The sequence below is a fragment of the Otolemur garnettii genome, unplaced genomic scaffold (assembly GCF_000181295.1).
Source record: "Otolemur garnettii isolate 467f Iridium unplaced genomic scaffold, OtoGar3 scaffold00010, whole genome shotgun sequence".
Taxonomy (NCBI): domain Eukaryota; kingdom Metazoa; phylum Chordata; class Mammalia; order Primates; family Galagidae; genus Otolemur; species Otolemur garnettii.
The window spans coordinates 8,785,870-8,807,014 of record NW_003852405.1 but is presented as its reverse complement, the minus strand read 5'-3'; the positions used below and the strand labels follow the sequence as shown (position 1 = coordinate 8,807,014).

General features: G+C 39.0%; 1 protein-coding gene across 3 annotated transcripts in view; it reads right to left on the bottom strand.

Moving 5' to 3' along the window:
* DPH5 (diphthamide biosynthesis 5) overlaps nucleotides 1–17,027 on the bottom strand; it is a 38,409-nt gene extending 21,382 nt beyond the window's left edge. For 2 of the 3 annotated variants that reach the window (XM_023509796.1, XM_023509797.1), the window contains exons 1-3: nucleotides 16,825–17,027; nucleotides 16,444–16,603; nucleotides 8,985–9,109 (exon numbers count right to left, since the gene is read on the bottom strand). In XM_023509796.1, coding sequence (XP_023365564.1) covers nucleotides 8,985–9,109; nucleotides 16,444–16,578 — 260 coding nt within the window. In that variant the 5' untranslated portion in view covers nucleotides 16,579–16,603; nucleotides 16,825–17,027. Of the gene's footprint in view, nucleotides 1–8,984; nucleotides 9,110–16,443 lie in introns of all 3 variants that reach the window. The other variant, XM_012801748.2, reaches the window with a different exon arrangement.
* Between the last annotated feature and the right edge of the window lie 4,118 nt (nucleotides 17,028–21,145).

Sequence of the window (21,145 nt, the reverse complement as noted above, 5' to 3'; positions counted from 1 at the left end):
GTCCTCCTGGCCTCCAGGTTGTCCTCCTGGCCTCCCTGTTGTCCTCCCAGCCTCCAGGTTGTCCTCCTGGCCTCCCTGTTGTCCTCCCTGCCTCCGTGTTGTCCTCCCGGCCTCCCTGTTGTCCTCCCGGCCTCCAGGTTGTCCTCCCGGCCTCCCTGTTGTCCTCCCTGCCTCCCTGTTGTCCTCCTGGCCTCCAGGTTGTCCTCCTGGCCTCCCGGTTGTCCTCCTTGCCTCCCGGTTGTCCTCCTGGCTTCCCAGTTGTCCTCCTGGTCTCTGTGTTGTCCTCCTTGCCTCCCTGTTGTCCTCCTTGCTTCCGTGTTGTCCTCCTTGCCTCCAGGTTGTCCTCCCTGCCTCCATGTTGTCCTCCTTGCCTCCAGAGCTGCTAATGCGTCAGGGTGGGGCTGCTGCTGGCAATTCTTTTTTTATTCTTTTTTTATTAGTCTTGCTGCTGTTTCCCAGGCTAGGTAGATTCAAACACTTGGGGTCATGCCATCCTCACACCTAAGCCTCCCAAGTATGTTCCTCAGACTGAAATGATCAAGTTTGCAGCCATCAAGTGACTCTTCCTTTCATGACAGACATTTCTGCAGCATGCAATGCTATAAAATGATAGCATTTTACTCATACCACTTCCTTAAGATTGGAGTCAAGCCTCTCAACCTTGCCACTGTTTTACCAACCTGGTTTATGGAATATTCTAAATACCTTGTTGTCATTTCAAACACGTTCACACCATCTTTCCCAGGAGTAGATTCCATCTCAAGAAACCACTTTCTTTGTGTATCCATACGAAGCAACTCCTTGCCCATCAAGTTTCATGAGATTGCAGCAATTCAGCCACATCTTCAGGTTCCATTTCTCATTCTAGACTTCTTGCTATTTCCACCACATCTGCAGTTACTACCATCACTGAGTCTTAAACACTCAAAGTCATTCATGTGAGAATCAACGTCTTCCAAACTCTGTTACTGGTAATACTTTGACCTCCTCCTATGAATCATAAATATGCTTAATGGCACTTAGAATGGTGAATCCTTTCCAGAATATTTTCAACTTACTTTGTTCAGATCCATCAGAAGAATCACAATCTATAGCAGGCAGCTATAACTTCACAAAACGTACTTCTTAACTATAAATAATACAACTTGAGAGTCAAAATTACTCCGTGATCCTCGGGCCACAAAACAGATGTTATGTCAACATGCATAAAAACAAAAAATGTTCTTGCACATCTCCATCTAAACTCTTGGGTGACTAGGTGTATTGTTAATGAGCAGTAATACTGTAAAAGGAATCTTTTTTTTCTTGAGCAATAGGTCTTAACAGTGGGCTTAAAATATTTAGTAAACTCTGCTATAAATAGTTGTCCTATTATCCAGGCTGTGTTGTTCTATTTACAAAATACAGGCAGAGAAGATTTAGCATAATTTGTAAGGGTCCTGGGATTTTTGGATGGTAAATGAGCACCGGCTTCAACTTGAGTTACCAGGTGCATTAGCCTCTAGCAAGTCTGCCTGTCCTCCGAAGCTTTTCTACAGAAGTCCTAGATTACACTTTCTTCCAATATAAGGCTGTTTCACCTACACTGAAAATCTGTTGTTGGATAGCCACCTTCATCAATGGTCTTAGCTAGATCTTCGCTACAACTTCTACGTGAGGATTCGTGGCTCCAGCCTGCACTCTCACGTTCTGGATGAAGACAGTCTTCTGTAAACCTCACAAACCAACCTGCTGGCTTCAGACTTTTCTTTTGCAGGTTCCTTAACCTCCTTCAGCCTTCACAGAATTAAAGAGAGTTAAGTCCTTGCTCTGGATTAGGCTTCAGCTTAAGGGAATGATGTGGCTGGTTTGATCTTCTACCCAGACCCTAAAACTTTCTCTGTATCAGCTTAAGGCCATTCTGCTTTCTTATCATCTGTGTGTTCACTGGTGTAGCACTTTTAATTTTCTTCAAGAACTTCTCCTTTACATTCACAGCTTGGCTAATCATTTGGCAGAAGAGGCCGAGCTTTTAGCCTATGCAGGCAAAAGCATCCGTTTCTCCCCATGCTTAACCATTTTTAGATTTTGATTTGAAGTGAGATGTGTAATTCTTCCTTTTATTGGAATGCCTCAAGATCATTAAGTAAGTTTATTAACTGGCCTAATTTCAATACAATGGCCAGTTGCAACAGTCAGAACACAAACCTTTATCAATTAAGTTCACCATCTTTACATACCTTCAGCTCTTGGCACCCCCAAATAATTATTAATACAATAGTAACATCAAAGATTACTGATCACAGATCACTAGAGCAGATAGGATGATAAGGAAAATGTTTGAAATACTCCAAGAATTACTAAAACATGCCAGAGATACAAGAGAAAACATACTGCTGGAAAAATGGCACAGACAGCCTGCTGTGTAATGTGGGCCAGTGCTGTAGGAACTCAAGGTTACCACAGACCTTTGATTTATAAAAGACACAGAATCTGTGAGGCATAATAAAGTAGAGAGCAATAATACAAGGTATGACTGTGCAGAACTTGTCACAGCCTACTGTTCTTCTCGTATATAATCCTACTTGGATTTTACATCTATTTAAACAGACATTTTTCAGCTGGTTACTGTGTACGATTAATATGTGTATATTAATATGTGTGTGTTTGTGTATACATGGCCTGTTGCCTCTCCTGTTTTGAAATAAATCTTGTGACTATAATTCTATGATTAGACTAGAGAGAAAATATGTATAAACATGGATACTGTGAAATGTAACTTCACGAGGCCTTTTTCTCTCTTGATAAAAATTTCAGGCCCTACTGGGTAAAGCAGCATTTGCATGTTTGAGAAACTACATACGAACAAGCAGAACGTGTCAACGGCCAATGCATACCAAGTAGGAAGATCAAGGGCTTTCACCCCATGAGGCAGTCAAGACTCAGATTAACAAATACACACCAGGGAAGTCTGTTCTGAATCACATACATAAAGACTAGTATGAATAATCATCAATTTGATTTAGAGTAAGCTTTTAAAAAATAACATGAATACCAATTATAAAGAAAGTTTTTCAGATCACTTTCAACAGATTCTCATTATTTAACATTAAGAATAATGACAACTGAATTAGTTACTTGGTAAGGTATTTAAACAGATAAGGAAAAAGAAAAACTGGTTTAAAATTACATCTCTATCAGAAGTTCATTTAAAATGACCACACATATACATGCCCATACACAAATTTACTATTTCTAGGCATGTAGCCTAAACTAAAATCATATGTTTATATGTATACATACATATACCCAGAAATAGTAGTAATTTGCCTTAATAATGTGCTTATTACTTGGAATTGTTCTAACGGCAATTGCAAAAAAGATGATCCAAAAATGTTTTGATTAATGGAACTGATAAAGTACATAAAGGTGTCCAGTTTAAATGTACAAGATTAGGTAGGTTTATGTTGAATTTTATTTTATAATAACATTGGTTTGCAAATGTAATATCACATTTGGCTTAGATATTAACGGTTCTGGAAATTCATGAATGTTTGCAATGAAACAGTGAAAACGATATTCTCATGAACTACTGAGGAGTATAAAGTAGTACTATCCTTTCAAAGAATAATCTGACAAATGCTTTATACTAGAAAATGTCCATGGAGGTCCACACCTTTTGGTTTTTTGATCTTAAAAACCTATTTTGTAGGCTCTCCCTTGAGGAAACAATCTACAATGTGGGAATGAAGACGTGGAAAAGGGGAAAGAGATCACAGACATTAATTTACACATAGTGGCTTTACTTATATTATAATGATAATAATGCTGACACTCCCTGGACAATTTCTAGGTGCCAAGCATTGTTTCAACTCATTACATGCAATGGAAGCAACCACATGGCATACATCCAGGCACAGGTTTTTTTAAAAAGGCATTTTTTGTATGTGTGTGTTATTGAGGAAAAGGAACACAACATAGGGATAAAAATTATGTGTTCATTTCTAACAGTATATATAGTTAAAAAGCATATTAAAATACAGAATGGAATAACAAAGTGGAACTATCATTAGAAAGAATTTGATACACTTTGGGGAGACTTAGGGATGGAATGTTTGAGACTATCAGCTCTCCCAGTGACTGAGTCAGATCTACTGATGTAGCATTTTTCAGAGTCATGCATGTTCTTTATGTAATTCATTTCCACCTTCCTTTCTTTACCATGGATAAAAAGGCAAAGATGAGAACTACATCAACTTACTTTACCATGACCTTTAATTATCTTCTTCAAGAACTTATGATTGCTGGAGATGGATAGTGGCAATGGCTGTACAACAATGTGAATGTCCTTACTGCCATTCAATTATCCATTGAAAATTGGTTAAAATGTAAAATTCTGTGTAATGTGCATTTTGCCACTTTTTTAAAACTTAAAGAAAAAAAGAAATTTAAGATTAAGCGTCCTAAACAATCTCCCCTTTTATTTAATATGTCTTATTTAAGTAAGTAGAAAGGGGCTTAAAATTAAACAAGGGACGTTTTTGTCACATAAGAAAGAACTTCAGTGCCTTGTTTCATTTAGTATTCCTTTCCTAGTTTCTCTATTTAATTCACTCAAACTCTCTAAACCTTCAAGGCCAAATTAAAATCACACATTACCCATCACCCTAATTCTAACTAGGACATACCAATAGTAGTCCAGTGGTAAATAACAAATACCTGAAGTACAGTAAATGTGACTTTAATCTGAATATAACTACAAGGTTATATATGAGTTACCAAGAGAGGGCCAACTAATTACCAAAGGAATTTAAAAAGAAAAAAAATAGCACTTACTTCTGAACAAAATAACAGTAAAATCTAAGCTGGGTCCTAATTTTATAATTAGTAAAATTACATGCTACTAATTAGAAACCAAGAAAAAAACAGTCTGTTTTAAAGAAAAAGCATGAGCAAGGATGCAGTGGAAGTATACCACAAAATATTTATGAAATGGAAAGTTATATAATTTGGTTCGAGCATAGCAGGCACAAAGAGCAGCCTGAGGAAAAAGCAGAAAGACACTTAAGGCCATGAAAGGGCACTGAAGGTTTTCAAGCAGAGCAGTAACTAATCAAGTCTCTCTGACCCTCAGGTTTTTCATTTACATAGAACTCCCTCTTCTACCGTCCTTCTGGCCCACCCCACAATATCCACCTGTTAAACCCTATCCAGACCCAACTCACAACCAACTGCTCCATAAAGCCACCACTGAGGAACTCCAAACACGGTGCCTTTAAATGCAAGTACACTTTGTATCCTCACCTTATCCTCAGACTCTCAGTACTTCATCTGGTCACTCTTTCCCTTTTGAAAAGGCCTCTCTGCTTGGCTTCTGTGACAACATACTCTTGGCTTTCCTCCTCCTCTAGCTCTATAGACGTGAGAGGTCAGAGCTTCCTCGGTCCTTTTCTCTTCCTAGTCTTCTCTCCTAAGGTGACTTTGTCCATCTCTTGCTTTAAATACCATCCGCATGCTGATGACTCCAAAAGCCACATCTCCAGGACGCCCTCTCCTGAGTTCCAGCAGCAATCTAATCACCTTCCTGACCTCTCAAACTCAACACGTTTCTAGAACCAATTCCTGTTTCCTCAAATCCTGTTCTCTGCTGGTTTTCAAGTGGCACCATCAACTACTCAGTTATAAAACTAGAAACTGGGAAGTCAGATTCACTTCTTTACTTTTTTCATCTCATCTACCACATCCATCCCAGCACTGTACCTTCTAAATGTTCCAGACTGCCCTTTTCTCTCTTCTACTAGGGACACACTTACCTCCATAAAATCCATTCACCCAAGCAGTTAGAGTGATTTTTTAATAATGTTAATCTCACTGTGAGTTTTCCTGACTCCAAATCCTCCAAAGGTCTACCACTGTATTTCAAATAAAATGTCCAGTCCATCTAAGGCCTTACGTGGTCTGGCTCCTCCCTACCTCTGTAACACCTTCTCCCCTTTCCTCTCTCTCTTACTTTGCTCCGACCACTTGGCCTTCCAGTTCCTTGAACACACTCCTGACCTTCCTTCTGCTTAGAATGTTCTTCCCTTCTCCCATTTATCCTCATTGCCCAAATGCCGGCTTATACATCACCTCCAGAGAAAAGCTTTCCCATATGACGCTGCAAAAAGAGGTCTCTTCCTGTTATTTCCTTTTTCTAATTGCTTTACAGCCTTATCAAAATAAAAAAGATCTTTTTTGATTACTGTTGGCCTTCCCACTGTCTTTTATCATCCACATGTAGAAATGCCCCCACAAGACAGGTGTACAAAAGATATTTACCAGACAGATAAATGTCAGTTCAAGATACACCTGGTCTGTCTGTCTTTGTTGACCTCAGACAAGAAATCCAGATACTCCTTCAATGAATATTTAACTAGTATGTACAGTGTATCAAGTATTGTGAAGCAACTATGGAGAGAAAATGTGAAGAACAGCCTAAAAATCTAAAGGAAAAGTAAGATGTACAGAGTTATAAAAAAATACGTTGTATGGTACTATGTGAAAACTAGCACAGAGGATACATTTCAGCAGGTAAGCAGAGATGTAACTTCAGATTGGGGTGATTAGGGAACACATCATGGACAATGTCAAGTTTGAGCTGAGTTTCGAAAAGCTGAAATGCTTCTGACAGAGATAGGTCAAAGGGTATCAGAGATGAAGGAAGCAGTTTGAACAAAGGAAGGTGAGAATTGTGAAGATTAGGGAAGGGCAGCCGGGCACAGTGGCTCACACCTGTGATCCTTAGTGCTCTGGGAGGCCGAGGCTGGTGGACTGTCTGAGCTTAGGAGTTTGAGACCAGCCTGAACAAGACTGAGATCCCATCTCTAAAAAATAGCTGAGAGTTGTGGCAGGTGCCTGTAGTCTCAGCTACTTGGAAGGCTGAGGCAAGAGCATAGCTTGAGCCCAAAAGTTTGGGGTCACTTTGAGCTATGACACCACAGCGCTCTACCCTGGGCAACAAAGTGAGACTCTGTCTCCAAAAAAAAAAAAAATTTAGGGAAGGGCAAACTTGGCTTGATGTGGGCTTTAGTACAACAATGGCAGAACACTGTAGTAAAGAGGCAAGTTGAGAGGTATTTTTAATTCTGGTTAATCATGGAACTAATAAAGTTCTCATGTATGAGCCCAGGTGAAGTGTCCAAATTGGGTCATGTCGTGAGCTTGGATTAGGCAGAATGGTGGCAACCAGACTGAAAGGAATAAAAGGGCACAATGAAGTTGCTACAACCAAAGTCAATGGCAGTACTTCTCAAACTAACAACTTCTACTAATAAAAGAACATTTTTTTTTAGGGTGTAAAGTGTCACAGAACAATACTTTGTAAATGCAATAAAAATGAACTATAGTCATTTTATACAGACATTTCGGTCAAGGAGAGACCATATATGGGGCAGTTCTATAAGATTATAATTTCATTATTATTACTGTTCCTTTTCTATGTTTAGGTACATACTTTCCATTGTGTTACAAATGTCAAGTTTTTGGACTACGAGTTATAGGTGTGCTGTAGGCTCATGGTGTGCTGACACCATCTCAGTTTGTTTAAGTACATTTTGTATGTTCACACAGGGACAAGACTGCCCACCAATGCATTTCTCAGAGTATCCCCTTTGTTAAGTGATGTGTGACTATAGCAGAAAATAAAATATAAAATAATACAAAGTACAAGGCCCCAGTTTTTATATTTAGATTCAGTAGACATAAAATTTACTTTTTAAAGCGGCTACAAAAGTTTTTAAATGCTAACTCAATCTCTGTATTTACTGCACCATGGTAATAGTTTGTGGGTTAGCACCGGTCCACAGACCTCACTTTGAAGAGCACTTTCCTTATTTATTAGACACTGTCAGTGGCTCTGAGGTTGCTCATCTAACTGACTGTAAGAACTGCAGGATCATCGAGTTGAGAAATTTGATTAGGGGAAGTTTCACTGTAGAAATCATGAGCTTTGTGCAGTAGGAGTCAGAGTTTTCATGAGAAAATCCCACAAGACTTACAAGACGTTTTCTATACAGGATTTTTCACTATCCTTATTTCACTTTACTATTCTATAGCTATTATAAAGAAGAAGATAGGTACAGCTAATTTCAAGGAAGCCTTAAGTTTACAGGAAACAATGTCAAAGGCTAAAACAAACTATTAATATATTTTTTAAATGTATAATTACTCACTGTCGTTTGCAATCGAATATAATAAAGATACACAATCTGTGGCACCTCATATTGATACAAATTGACATAAATTACTTTCTTTTTGACAGACACATGCACATGTAACTCCATTCTCTTTTGAAAAACATTCTTGGTGGTAGGCTCATAGTGATTTAATTGTCCTTATGTTCCTTAAATCTGTGACATAAATCTTGGGTCACCAGCTGTAGACAAAGAACTATTCTATTTGGCTTGACGTTAGAGATTGATGATGCGTGACTAGGCAAGTAGATGCCCATTTTCTCTGTAATGAGAAAGACCAGACCTCCCAATGGATATAAGAAATTGAAATCAAAGGCTTGATAAATGATAAATCCAGGGCAAGTAAAGTGACAGCAGGACTATCGAGTATTAGGTGATTAAAAAACAGGGAGGAAAAAGCCTAGGAGAAAGGAAGCCAAAGATGCTTGTAATTATCTGCAGCAAATGGCAGGCATGACTTTCAATGACACGAGGTATTTAATAATGAGATCCTGGTTCAGGCATTTCTAACCCTACACGACCTTCTCAGAAATCAGCAGAAGCAAAGACACAAACGTTATAGTTGACATTTCATAATGCTGTGATACCTATGATGATGCATTTACCAAACAATTTTTCTTCATTCATCTCATAGGTAATGAAAGGAAATGAAAAACTGCGAAATTTTAGGTCTCTCCTCAGGACCTGGCAGGTAAAAGTTTTGAATGTAATGGAATAATTATTTTTTTAAGAAAGTAAATGAATTAAAAACTCAAAATATCTGCTTTGACTTACCCAAATGGATCACCAACTACAAGGAATGCAACATCACTGGTATCAGCATCCTTTAAAATATTGTCTGCTTCTTGCTCCACTTCTTCTCTATCAGCAAGAATCAACTTTCTTCCATAAAACTCTTCCTGCAGATTTAAATCCAAGATCAAAATGAGAGAAAGCAGGTGACCGTATCAACCCCATAGGTAACAAGCTTTGTCTGGTACAAATCCTGGCAACCATCCAAACACAGATCATTCAATAGTAGCACTCCACGTTATGTTGCAATTAAACTCTGTCTTTGGGGCTATTTTAATATCCCAAAGGAGGTAGACCTCTTAACATCTGGGGCTTTTTGCATTTTAAATGTATATCTAAATTTGGTTCTAACAGATCAGACAGAACACAGGAGGATGAACAGAGAAAATGTCTACATGAACCTCACTTCAGAAACATATGTGTAATATAAAAAAATACACTGAATAATAATTTTACAAAAAATAATAGTTTAGGTTTTATTAAATTGTCTGTGGAAAAATGTATGGTATCTCAACTAAAATAAAAGGTTAACACCAATGAGAAATAATAGAAAATTAACATTTAGCTATTTACAAAAGAAGTGAATGTTCCTATATAAATGAGGAAAAACTAATTAAAAACTGTATTCCCTAGTTACTGCTAAAAAGGCAGGGTTGCTAGGGAAAGAACTGACTCCTCAATCTATAGGAAGTTTCTATATAAAGTGCTTTGTGGATTAATCCTCTGCAGTTCCACGTTACACAACAAATCCAGCACAGAGCGAGCTAGTAAGCTGGTGGTCATGTGGCAGTAGTTACAGGCCATTATGCAAGATCACGAATCTTCTAACTGACTTCCTGTGGGGCAAAATGTAATTCAAATGGAGTAACAGTGGATGCATCGATAAATACCGTTTCTTACATACTGAGAAGTTTGTGTGAGGAATTAAGTATAAGAATTGCTGTACTGTGAGAGTATCTGGTACTCAACACCATTTGTCAAACAACTGAGTATGAACAAATGATTAAGCATCCAAAGATAAATGGTACAATTCTAATTCTAATAAATATCTCCTAATACTTAATATGTAGACTGCCACACTAAAGAAAAAAAAGTCCTTGTTGCCATGGTGCTTATTATAAAAATAGAATAAAAACATCAAAAAACAAAGCGATCCTTTCTAACTGAATGAAAAATGTTATTTTGTTATTGTTTTCTGTGTGTGAGTTATATGCAACTCATGGAGCCCTAGAATCAATTTTTACTCTGAACACCACATGAATTGTCTGTGACTTGTAACATACTCACTGAATTTGTTTCTGAGCATTGAGATTTGTCATTCCATAAATACTTGTGTCTGGAGGGGACCTTGGGTGATCTCAGACAATAACCTCTGAATCATTCTACCTAAGTATGTGCAACAATGTCACGTCACCTGCATACTCTCACATCAGTTTCATCCAGAGAGCCAATGTGCAATTGGACATCATGGGAATCGCAAAACACAGTCCAGCACATGTCGTGCACTCGGGCAGGCCAGCTGGAACACGGGTACCATCTGACAAATGGTATCGAGTACCAGAAACTCTTACAGTACCGCAATTCTTATAACTGAACTCCTCACACAGGTGGTGGGGGAGACGTGCTGGCTGACAGTGAAAACAATAAGCAGAGGTTTCCCAGCGCAGGGAGGCTGTGGACCTTCTCGTCTATCCACCAGTTCTACATGCTTCATGGGCTCAAAACTCGTGTGAGTACACCTCACACAGCAGCTAATGTGTAAATAAAATCTGTTCCTAAAATGTGAAAAAGGATCCCTTCCTGTGGTCTGCATATCTGAAGAGAAATGTTCCAGCAGTCCCCAAGGACAATGTTTTTATAGATGAAAAATACTCTCCTAATTTTCACTTTTACCATGTACTTTTTTCTTTATCACTAATTTTTATTACTGAATAAATACTCTGATTTTATGAATCCAGAAAACTTACTAGTTACAGAACATTTATATTATATTTACATACCTAAGAGAACACATAAATGATTCCTGAAAACTGAAGGAAATCATGGCCTTTTCGGAACTTCTATCATTCCTTACAAAAGACCAAGAAGTTACATGCTACTAGTTTAGTGCTAGCAGTAATGCTAACCTATACTTTATCAACAATTTAACAACAAAAGAACCCATTCTCTCTTCAAGACTTTTATCATGCATCACTCTGTACTTACCACTTACCCTAAGAAATATTTCATTTTCTGAGAAAACACAATGTTTACACACACAGACACCCACCATATTCAAACAGTTGATCCTCTAGAAAATAACAATATTTTAAAAAGGGAAGAAACAGCAAAAGGACTAAAAGACTAGTACAAGAGTCCCTGAATTACAAACATCCAACTTACATGCAACTTGCACTGAGGAATGGCAGCTATTACGGTAAGTCCCCAAGCTACAGACATCCGACTGCCATCCGACTTGCATTTACCAACGGATGCTATTACAGGTAATAGGTAAATGCACCTGTTCCAACTTACATACAAACTCAACTTAAGAACCTACAGAACTTATCTCATTCATAACCTGGGACTGCCTGTGTTACATTATTTTTTAATTTACCTACTGATTTGTTCACTCACTCACCATAAAAATATTTCTTATACACATCCTCCCCCCTCGATACTGGGAGACAAAGATGACTAAGACACACACAGACCCTGCCTTTGTGGGAAATTAACTACCACATCATGTGCACTATAGGAACATCTAGCCTAGTCACAAATCAGGAAAAGAAAATAAAAAACAAGCAGTACCATTTAACACATGATTTTAAAATTTACATTATATATGTGTATATTCAATGACTGATCAGCTAGTTTTTGTACAATCTCAGCCCTCATCATTTCCATTCATAAAAATGAAGGTAAAACTCTTAGGCTGGGCACAGTGGTTCACACCTGTAATCCTAGCACTTGGGAGGACAAGGGAGGACTACTTGCAGTCAGGAGTTCGAGACCAGCCTGAGCAACACAATGAGATCTGCATCTCTATAAGAAATAAGAAAAATCAGCTGGGTGTGGTGGCACACACCTGCAGTCAAGTGACTAAGGAAGTTCAAGTAAGAGGGTGAGAGCAGGAGGAACACTTGAGCCCAGGAGTTTGAGGATGCAGTGAGCTATGACACCACTATACTCTAGCCTGGGTAATTCAGCAAGACCCTGTCTCAAAACAAAGAAAAATCATTCTTGCTCTCAGTCGGCAGTTTTTCTATATAGAATACAAGTTAAAATTAAAATTATTTTCAGGTATTTCTAAAAGGATATACGTGAAATTAGTAAGGACTATCTCCAGGAAGAAAAATTGGAATAGGCATTTTATGATGCGTATCTTTTAGTACCTTCTAAATTGCAAACCATTTAATGGATTACCTCATCAAAAAGCAAAAGAGTAGAAGCTCAAAGAAGTATATGGAAACAAATGAGAGGACAAATCTTAGTAAAACATGGGGAATCGTGTCTTAAAAGTCAGTTTCAAGGAATGATTAAACACATCCAAAGAGGCAAAACAGGTTAGAATTTAAAACTATTATCCAAAGTTCTTGGCTAGAAAAGAAATGTTCAAAAATGGACAAATATTCTCAAGGACTACAAGTTGGTCTACAGGGGTCTCAGAGCTGAGTAGAAATGGAAAACAATAAAGGCATCCATCTGCAAAGAGCTCCGGATAAAGAAAAATAAAGACAGAATAATAACTATGAGGAAAGAGGTTTAAAAGATACTTTTCAGAATGGACAATGTTTAAACACGGTTCAGGACGAGAGGAGGACATTAATACAAGTTAAACAGAAAGAAGGAAGAATAATTGATCGGAGTAAAGTTTCTAAGGAAGGTGGAAGGAAGGGTTTTACAAAACATGTCTAGGAGGAGTTATGGGAAGAGAACCTCATTATTACAAGTCGTTTTCTAAGAGTGGAGGGAAGACACATTCAGATTTACAGCAAGGGCAGATGAGAAGTTTATAAAGGTCACAGCTGATGGCCTCATTGTTCTCCATGTGAAGTCCTTCACTGTTCTCTCATCTGTGTCCCCAACTCAATCCACAGCAGATAAACAGAAGACAAGGTAACAGAGGGAGCTGGCATGCAGGTGACATAAGTTAGGAAGAGAGGAGGGAACAGATACACTGGGAGAAATTAAAAGTTCTTTCAGTGAAGCCCAGTAACAAGTATAGCAAATGTCTGTGCTTTCCCCCTCCAGGCTTTTGATCCAATTAGTTCTCCTTCAAGATGGAATGGTCTTTCTCTTCCCCTTACCAACCTTAACCTGTAACAATATTTGTACTGCTACACTTACCCTGGGCTTACTCTGTGGTCAGGCTTTAAGTTTTAAGACCTTATGGGTGTGAATTCATTTACTCTTCTCCTCAGTCTCCCATGTTACAGATTATAAACAGAGCACAGAAAAGTTAAACGACTGCTCAAGGTCACAGAACGTTGGATGGCTGGATGATTTTGCATGAGGTACAAAGGGGATGTAGATATGGAGAGTTTAGTGATCACCTCTGCTTTCTGCAGGTAGCTGGAGCCCCACAGTTCGTCTCCTCTGGCTAGGAGCAGTTTCTTTTACTCACCCTAGAGGACTATACAAATATTACCATTTTCCATTTGAATCATGAAAAAAAAAAGACAAACAAAAAAAAAACTGGGATTCACTATTCCCCTACTTACCCTAAGGGACTACATAAATATCACCATTTTCTATTTGAATCATGAAATAAAAAAAAGAAAATTAAACAAAAAAACCTGGGATACACTATTTTAAAACATAACTCAAATTCCATCAAGTCCACAGTGGTCGCTGACCACCACAGCTGGAAGTAATCTTCTTTCACACGTATTCCCATAATAACCATTAGTAATTATTTAATATTTGAGACAGCTTCTACGGCTCATTTAGTGAAAGCTAGGGTGTTGCTTTAGATAAGATCCTCTAGGTTCTTTATAGGCATACAATTTTACAGTTTGTCCTTCCACTGCTGTTCCCTAAATCTTCCATTAGTATTTAAGGTCTTCTGGGTATAACACAGATGAATCACGAACTGCTTACAAAGGCCATTGCTTACACTTCTGTGTGATGCACGCAGCTGCATTTTCCCTAATGGGTATGAAAGGTCACAATGCACCCACAGAAAGTGGCTTAAGAAATTCAAAGTACATATACCAAACTAAAATGGCTTCTTGGATTCGCTGTTTCTAAATTAACTTTTGAATAGAGGATAGATAAATAATACTATCAACTTGGCAATTTGGAAACAATAGCTTTCAGGGTAACAGCAGATAAATTTCAGATTTAACAATACCCATGTGTGCCTTTTATAAAAAATATATATTTTTTTGAGTCAAGAGTCTCACTATGTCACCCTTGGTAGAGAGCCATGACATCACAGCTCACAGCAACCTGAAACCCTTGGGCTTAAAGTGATTCTCTTGCCTCAGCCTCCCAAGTAGCTGAGACTTCAGGCACTGCCACCACGTCTGGCTATTTTTTTGTTGTAGTTGTCACTGTTGTTTGACACACTAGGTCAGGTTAATCTAACCTGCCAGCTTCGGTGTATGCGGCCAGTACCCTAACCGCTAAGCTATAGGTGCCAAGCCATTATTTGTTTGATTATTGAACAAAAGAATATGTTCAGTGTAGGCAACAGAATTTTCTTATTTTTTTCCACTGTGTAATAGTTACCTGTAGTTACTGAGATCAGACTGTATGTATCCTTAAGAACACAAACAGTACAGTACAAAGGTGAAGAATGGCAAATCTCAACTCAGGGCTGCTTTGGTTCATCTCCTGGGGCTCTATCACTAGCTACCTGCATGGCCATGAAAAAGTTTCCTAACTTTTCCGTGCCTGTAAAATGTAAACAGCAATTATAGATTAATAATCTAATCAATGTGTGAAGCATTTAAAACAGTACTTATCACAGAGGAATAGATATTCTAGCACCTTAAAAAAGTACACATAATTTACCTCTAAGTGGATGGTGGGCTCAGCCCCAAATATTTACTATATACGTAATAACCCTGTAAGTATGTTTTTGGGGAAAAAAAAATACTTTAAAAAACCATAGCAACCAAAATTAGCTAGCACTTAAAATTTATAAAGCACTTTCACACACATCACCTTAACAAAATCCTACACACCCCTCCAGTTGGTTATCTCCATTGACAAATGAAGAAACGGAGATTCAGACAAGTTTGGAAACGTGCCTGTTGACGACTTTTGTTCCTAAACACATTTGTGCCAGGTACTATGCTAAAAATTTACAAAATAGGTGTTTTGACCCCATTTTGCAAACTAAGAAATCAAACCAAAGTGACATTAACAAGTAACAAGACCAAGATAATACTAGGTCCAAACTTTCCTCTGTGCCATGTTCTGACACTTTATTCTATAAAACTGCTGGTTTTGTTAAGTGTCTCTATTCTCTTAGATGATATGAAGTCCATTCCAGTTTCCCATAATCACTCAGTAGAGAGGCATATTTCCATCATTTCGAGGTTAGATATATTGGTCCACCCTGACAGCGTGGAAGCCAAATCAAAGCAGGTCATTAGACACAACTTTTATTTCAAGGCATGGCCAATTCAAGTAACACTCCTTAATTCCTTCCTCAAGATTTTACACTGAGACCTTCAGAATTCTCTGGACTATGAATCTCAGAGAACAGAAAACCTAAAAATCTTAAAGGTACTTTTTGTTTGAAACAAATGATCAAGATAATTCTAAAAATGTACTCCTTCCTCCCACAGTCTATCCATTAATCTTTCAAGCTTAATCTATATTCTACTTGGAGTATGATAATGAACCTGAATTTAACCCTTTCAAAATTTACTGAACCCTTATGAGGGTCAGCTAAATGTATAATATTCTAACAACCCCCCTGGTTAGTGCCAGGCTCATTCAATATACCCAAGTGTATGACTATAAGCCTTATTTTGAGATGTCTACCTAAAGGTAAAAGCTCTCTGGATATGATACAGACAGAAAGGCAATGACCATTCTCTACCGAAGTACTTCAAAGGGGGAAGATCTCAGCTTAGTTTTTGAATACATAACCAACTCATTAAAGCTGGGTCAGCAGTTCATTAGCACTCAACAAGGAAAGGATTTCTTGGCTATCTCATGAAATAAGGGATTTTGATAACGATCTCCAAGAGTGTAAAATAATTTCCCTATTTGCTGGAGAAGGCTGCAAAATTAGACTTGTAAAGTAGGGCAAAGCATCATTTCATTTTCCAAGTCACTTGGTGTACGGTTTCCATTATCCAACTCCTCAGATCCTTAACCAACAGGGGATGTGGTTTAAAGGGTTTAACAAGCAGACCTCAAAATTCTGTACAGCTCGGTGTATGAAAACCAAAATTAGATAGCTTTCTTCCCAGGAGGCTAGGGAACCTTAAGCACCTACCAAGGCTTCCTTGCCTACAGTCAGGACTGAGGTGTAGGCTTCCAGATACGCGCGACTGCAGCGTCTTACAACTTCCAGGCCCTTGACTGTGATGTCCTTGGCATCTCCAAGGCCCAAGCCGATGAGGTAAAGCATTTCAAATTCCAAGGGCGGAAGGAGACTGCAGGACGAAGTGAATGAGAGAAACAATGTCAGCTACGCCTCGGATACCTAAGATCTAACGATTAATACGAACATGAAAACCCAAGTAGCACCCGAGGAAAGGCAAGTCAAACGAGAGAAACTGGGAACTTTGCGTGACGCTTAAGGATTGCAATCAGTGTTTTAAACAACCCTTCGGTTTTGTCCCACGTTACGCAAACTAGGAGCACAACCAACTACCCGCTGAGAGAATGGTACCTGCCCCCAGTCCTTCCCAAATGCCTAACTGCCGCCTTCCCGCCCGCAAGAGCAGCTTCCAAAGAGCCCGATCCACGCTGAGCCGTAACGTGCGCCGCCAGCCAACGGTGTCGTAAAACGGGGCGCGTTTACAGCACTTTACGACAAACTGGGGGAGTGGGCGAGGCGGAGTTCGGGGACGCCGGATCCCGACTCTGTCTGTAAGGGCCTGCGGGCCACTCGGGCTGGGGGACGGAAGGTCAGTCGGCCGGGACAAATCGGTCGAGCACCCCCTCCGTGGCATCCGGGAAAGGACCAGCGCGCCCACGATCCCCCCAACCAGTGCTTAAACACCCCCGTGCTGGGCCCGAGGACGCGCAGTAGCCCGGGAGGTGCCAGACCCGACGGTCCTGCCCGTCGGGAAGAGTCGTTCGGGAAGGCTGGCTCTACGCCTCGGCGCTCCCGACACACCAGGAGGAGGGGCAGGTGGGAGGGACTTTCCTGATCGCCCCAGGTTTCCCAAATGCATAGGTTTTTAATCCCCGCTTCTCATCCTGCTGTAAATGTAACCTAGTCCCTCCCTGGCAAAGCGTCAGGTTAGCAATCCCGCGGCGTGCCTGATTCTGATTTCCCAGCAGAGCATGACTCGGGTTTGTCCCCAGGACCTCTGGCCGGAATGCCCCCAAGGATCTGCCTCAGTTTTGGGAATCCCAGACCTTCCTGTACCCAAAGAAGTGACCTTTTCAGGGATTTCAGACCTCTCAAGTGCTTCCACAGAGAGAATTCTTAGTAAAGTGGTTGTTTAAATGTAGTTTCGACCGTGGAAGGGTTTCTGAAAGGTCACTAGTGACCTCATCCAAGTTTTTTTTTTAAGTTCCCATTGCTTAACTTAACGGTGCTGATATTCTGAATTTTCCTGGTGCTTTGTGTGCAATGCCGTGTGTCTTTTTGACCATCTCCACTTCATTAAACATGGTTGGTTTTTTTTATTTCTGGGTTCCATCCACTCCTGGCACTTCTCATATCTGTATCATTCTTCTTGGCTAATTCTATTCTCTTTCGTTACATTGATCTATTCTTCAAATTATGCGCACCCCCTAAAAATACCTCAAAATGGATTATAGTTGTAAATGGAAAAACTATACCGGAGTAAAACATAGGAGAAAATGTTTGTGACCTTACTTAGGAAGATTTATTAGATAGGACACCGAAAGCATGATATAGAAAAGAAAGAATTGTAGAACTGGGCACTGTGACTCATGGCCTGGCATCCCAGTGACCGGAGGAGCGGAGACAGGTGAATTGCTTGAGGCCAGGAGTTGGAGCCCAGGGTGAGCAATATAGGCAGACACTCATCTCTTAAAAAAAAAAAAAAAAAAATTTGAGGGGGTGCTGCTCAGAGGGAGAGGCAGGAGGATCACTTCAGCCCAAGAATTCCACTGTCTTCAGCCTGAGAAACAGGCAAGACCCCATGTGTTTTTTTTAAAGGAGGAGAAATTGGTAAATTGGACTTTAAAAAGATAAAAACATATGCTCTTGAAAAGACAGTATGACACTGTGAAGCCATACACTGGGAGAATATATTTGCAAAGTCTGTATCTAATAAAGGACTAGCATCAAGAATGTATGACGGACACACAAAATGTTTTTCTAAGTGGGCAAAAGATTTGAGCAGATCCCAAAAAACCATATACAAATAGCAAATAACCATTTTAGAAGATACTCAACATCATTAGACATTGGGAAAATAAAAAATTAAAGCTCAATAAGCTATTACCACACATCTATTAGAATGGCTAAAATAAAAACCTCAAAAACTGTTTGCTCGTAATTCCAGGTATCTCTCACATTGACTGACTCAGTTTCTATCTTCCATTCAGACCTCTTCCCTAGGCCTTACATGTTAATTTCATCTGAAAATCTTCACCTAAACAACCCAGAGGTGATATCAAATTCAATACATCCCAAACTGAATCCATCATCTTCCCTTTCAGCTTATCTTTCTACATTATTTTACTGGGGGGATAAGGGAGAGCATTGCTCAACACTCAGGAGTCACCCTCACTCCCACTCCACACTCATGTCTGCCTGTGTGTCTCAGTAGAAACCTACTGCCACCACCATCTTGCTTCGGGTCCTCATTTTGTCACTCCCATAGCTGGTCATCATGTCCCCCTCCCATGGGAGCCAGGAGTTCTAGCTAATACAAAATGTGAAAATACCATTTGCCTGCTAAAACCCTTTGAGTCGAGGAGAAAGTCCAGGCTTCTTAACATAGATCATAGGATCATTCGTGGTATTACCACTGCCTGCCTCTTTAGCCTCATCTTTCTCCATATCATGAGCTTTTGCCCCAGCATTCCTGAACTGTTCTTAGTTCTCTTCCCACAACACGCTGCTTTATGCCCCTGTGCTGCCCCTTCAATATGCCATCTCCTGTTCTCTCCTGGCTAGGTCAATGCTATTCATTCTTTAATACCAAACTCAGAAATCCTTCCCAGAAATGCCCAACCCCGTAAGCTAATTTAGATGTTCCCTCCTTATCACAGCCTTACTCTGTATATATGCATTTATCAACCAATTTAAGTGTTTTTATAACTGTTTATTTGTATTTCTTTCTTACCAAACCGTCAGTTTCCAGAAGTCAGGGCCTATGTCTTATTCTGTCTCATCCCTATGGCTTAGCATTATGACTGGCACATAGTAAGTCTCTAATAAATGTTTGTTTAATAGATCAATATTGTCCATTAGTAGCTGAGCAATTTCTTGGAGTTACGCATTTCTCAATTGTCATGAAATACAGTATTTTAAATAACCACTTTTAAAGTCACTAATGGAATACCAAACACAAATATGGCCTGGCTCAAGCCATTTTAGAGTCATTTGTATTGAAAGGATTATGACTATATAACATACACTTCATATGCACACAAATTTTCCAATATGCTGGTCATTTGTATGTGTTTTTGTTTTCAGATTTTTAAGAAATAACTGTAGGCAGACTCACAGTGAAAGGACGTTGCCAAAAAGAATGATCGAGTAATCCAAAGGAAGATGTGCTTTATCTCCTTTCGAGAAGTAAATCCATATTGAAAATAAAGTTATTCTGAGTAGTCAGGAAGTGAAACACTATCCAAAATACCAGAAATAATATATTTTTACTCCTCAAAATTCAACCAGAGGAACTTGTTTTCACTACGTAGAAATCTTAAAAAGCATTTCTCAATAGGAGTCTAAATATTTTGGAGTTTTCTGGAGGTAGACAAAGTAAAGAGGTTATAGTAATTTTTTTTCCCTCCCAAACTCAACAAATATAAACAGCAAAGTCCTGCTTAATGTTTTATGCAGAATTATTCCGTGGGATTTGGACATTCTCGCTTGCTATTTAAAACGGGTTCCAAATGTGACTGCATTTCCCCCAGTAATTGATGGTGGAAAATGTCAAATAAATAGGAAAGTGGAAACAATCTCACAGTAAACATCCATATAGTCACCTCCTATTTTCTACTCTTAACATTTTATTGTTTTTGCTTCTTCACATATTTCTCCATTTGTCCAGACGTCACCCTGTCTCTTTTTTTGATGCATTTCTAAGCAAGGTGCAGACATCAATACACATGTGATCTCATTTTGCTCGAAATGACACCATTGCTTCACCTAATTTAGGCTGGGCTTTGAAAATTTTACTTTACCCGTTTTAAACAAACATTGTGGCATTGTTTTAATGATAACGAGAACAGGCAGTCAGGCTACAAATTTATTTACAATGTCATAGCAAATTTGGAGTCTCATTTCTACGAGAAGAAAGGGATGGTTATAGAGAATGATGATTATAAAGCAAAAAAAAAAAAAAACGGCGAAGTAAAAAGCCTTCTTTTTACAATAGTTTAAAAAATAACAAGGAGAGATAAAGCTTGAAGAGCTTCCTACTTTATATTCCAACTTTCAGGTAGGACAATATCAAATCATGCCTGAGGGTGAACATTTATGCTTTTACTGAAAGATACTTAGGATGTTTTTATAGCCTTTGCCAATAACTCATTTTTAGCACTATTTTTACTGTCTTAGAGTACCTCCACTGTCAGAATTTCTTCCTTGTATCTGAGACCTTCAGGCGGTAGTCATAAAATGTGAGAGAGATGAAGAGAGTCGTAAGAAGTTAATGCTGATGGCTTTTCCATTCCATTGCCATAAACATATACTACTTCTATTTCGAAGTAATAACAGTGTGGTTGAGACACTGCATAACATTATGGACGAATTGAAATTACCTTACATTTGAAAGAAGTCATCCTGAAATTTTTCTATTTGAGCTCCTTGGTTG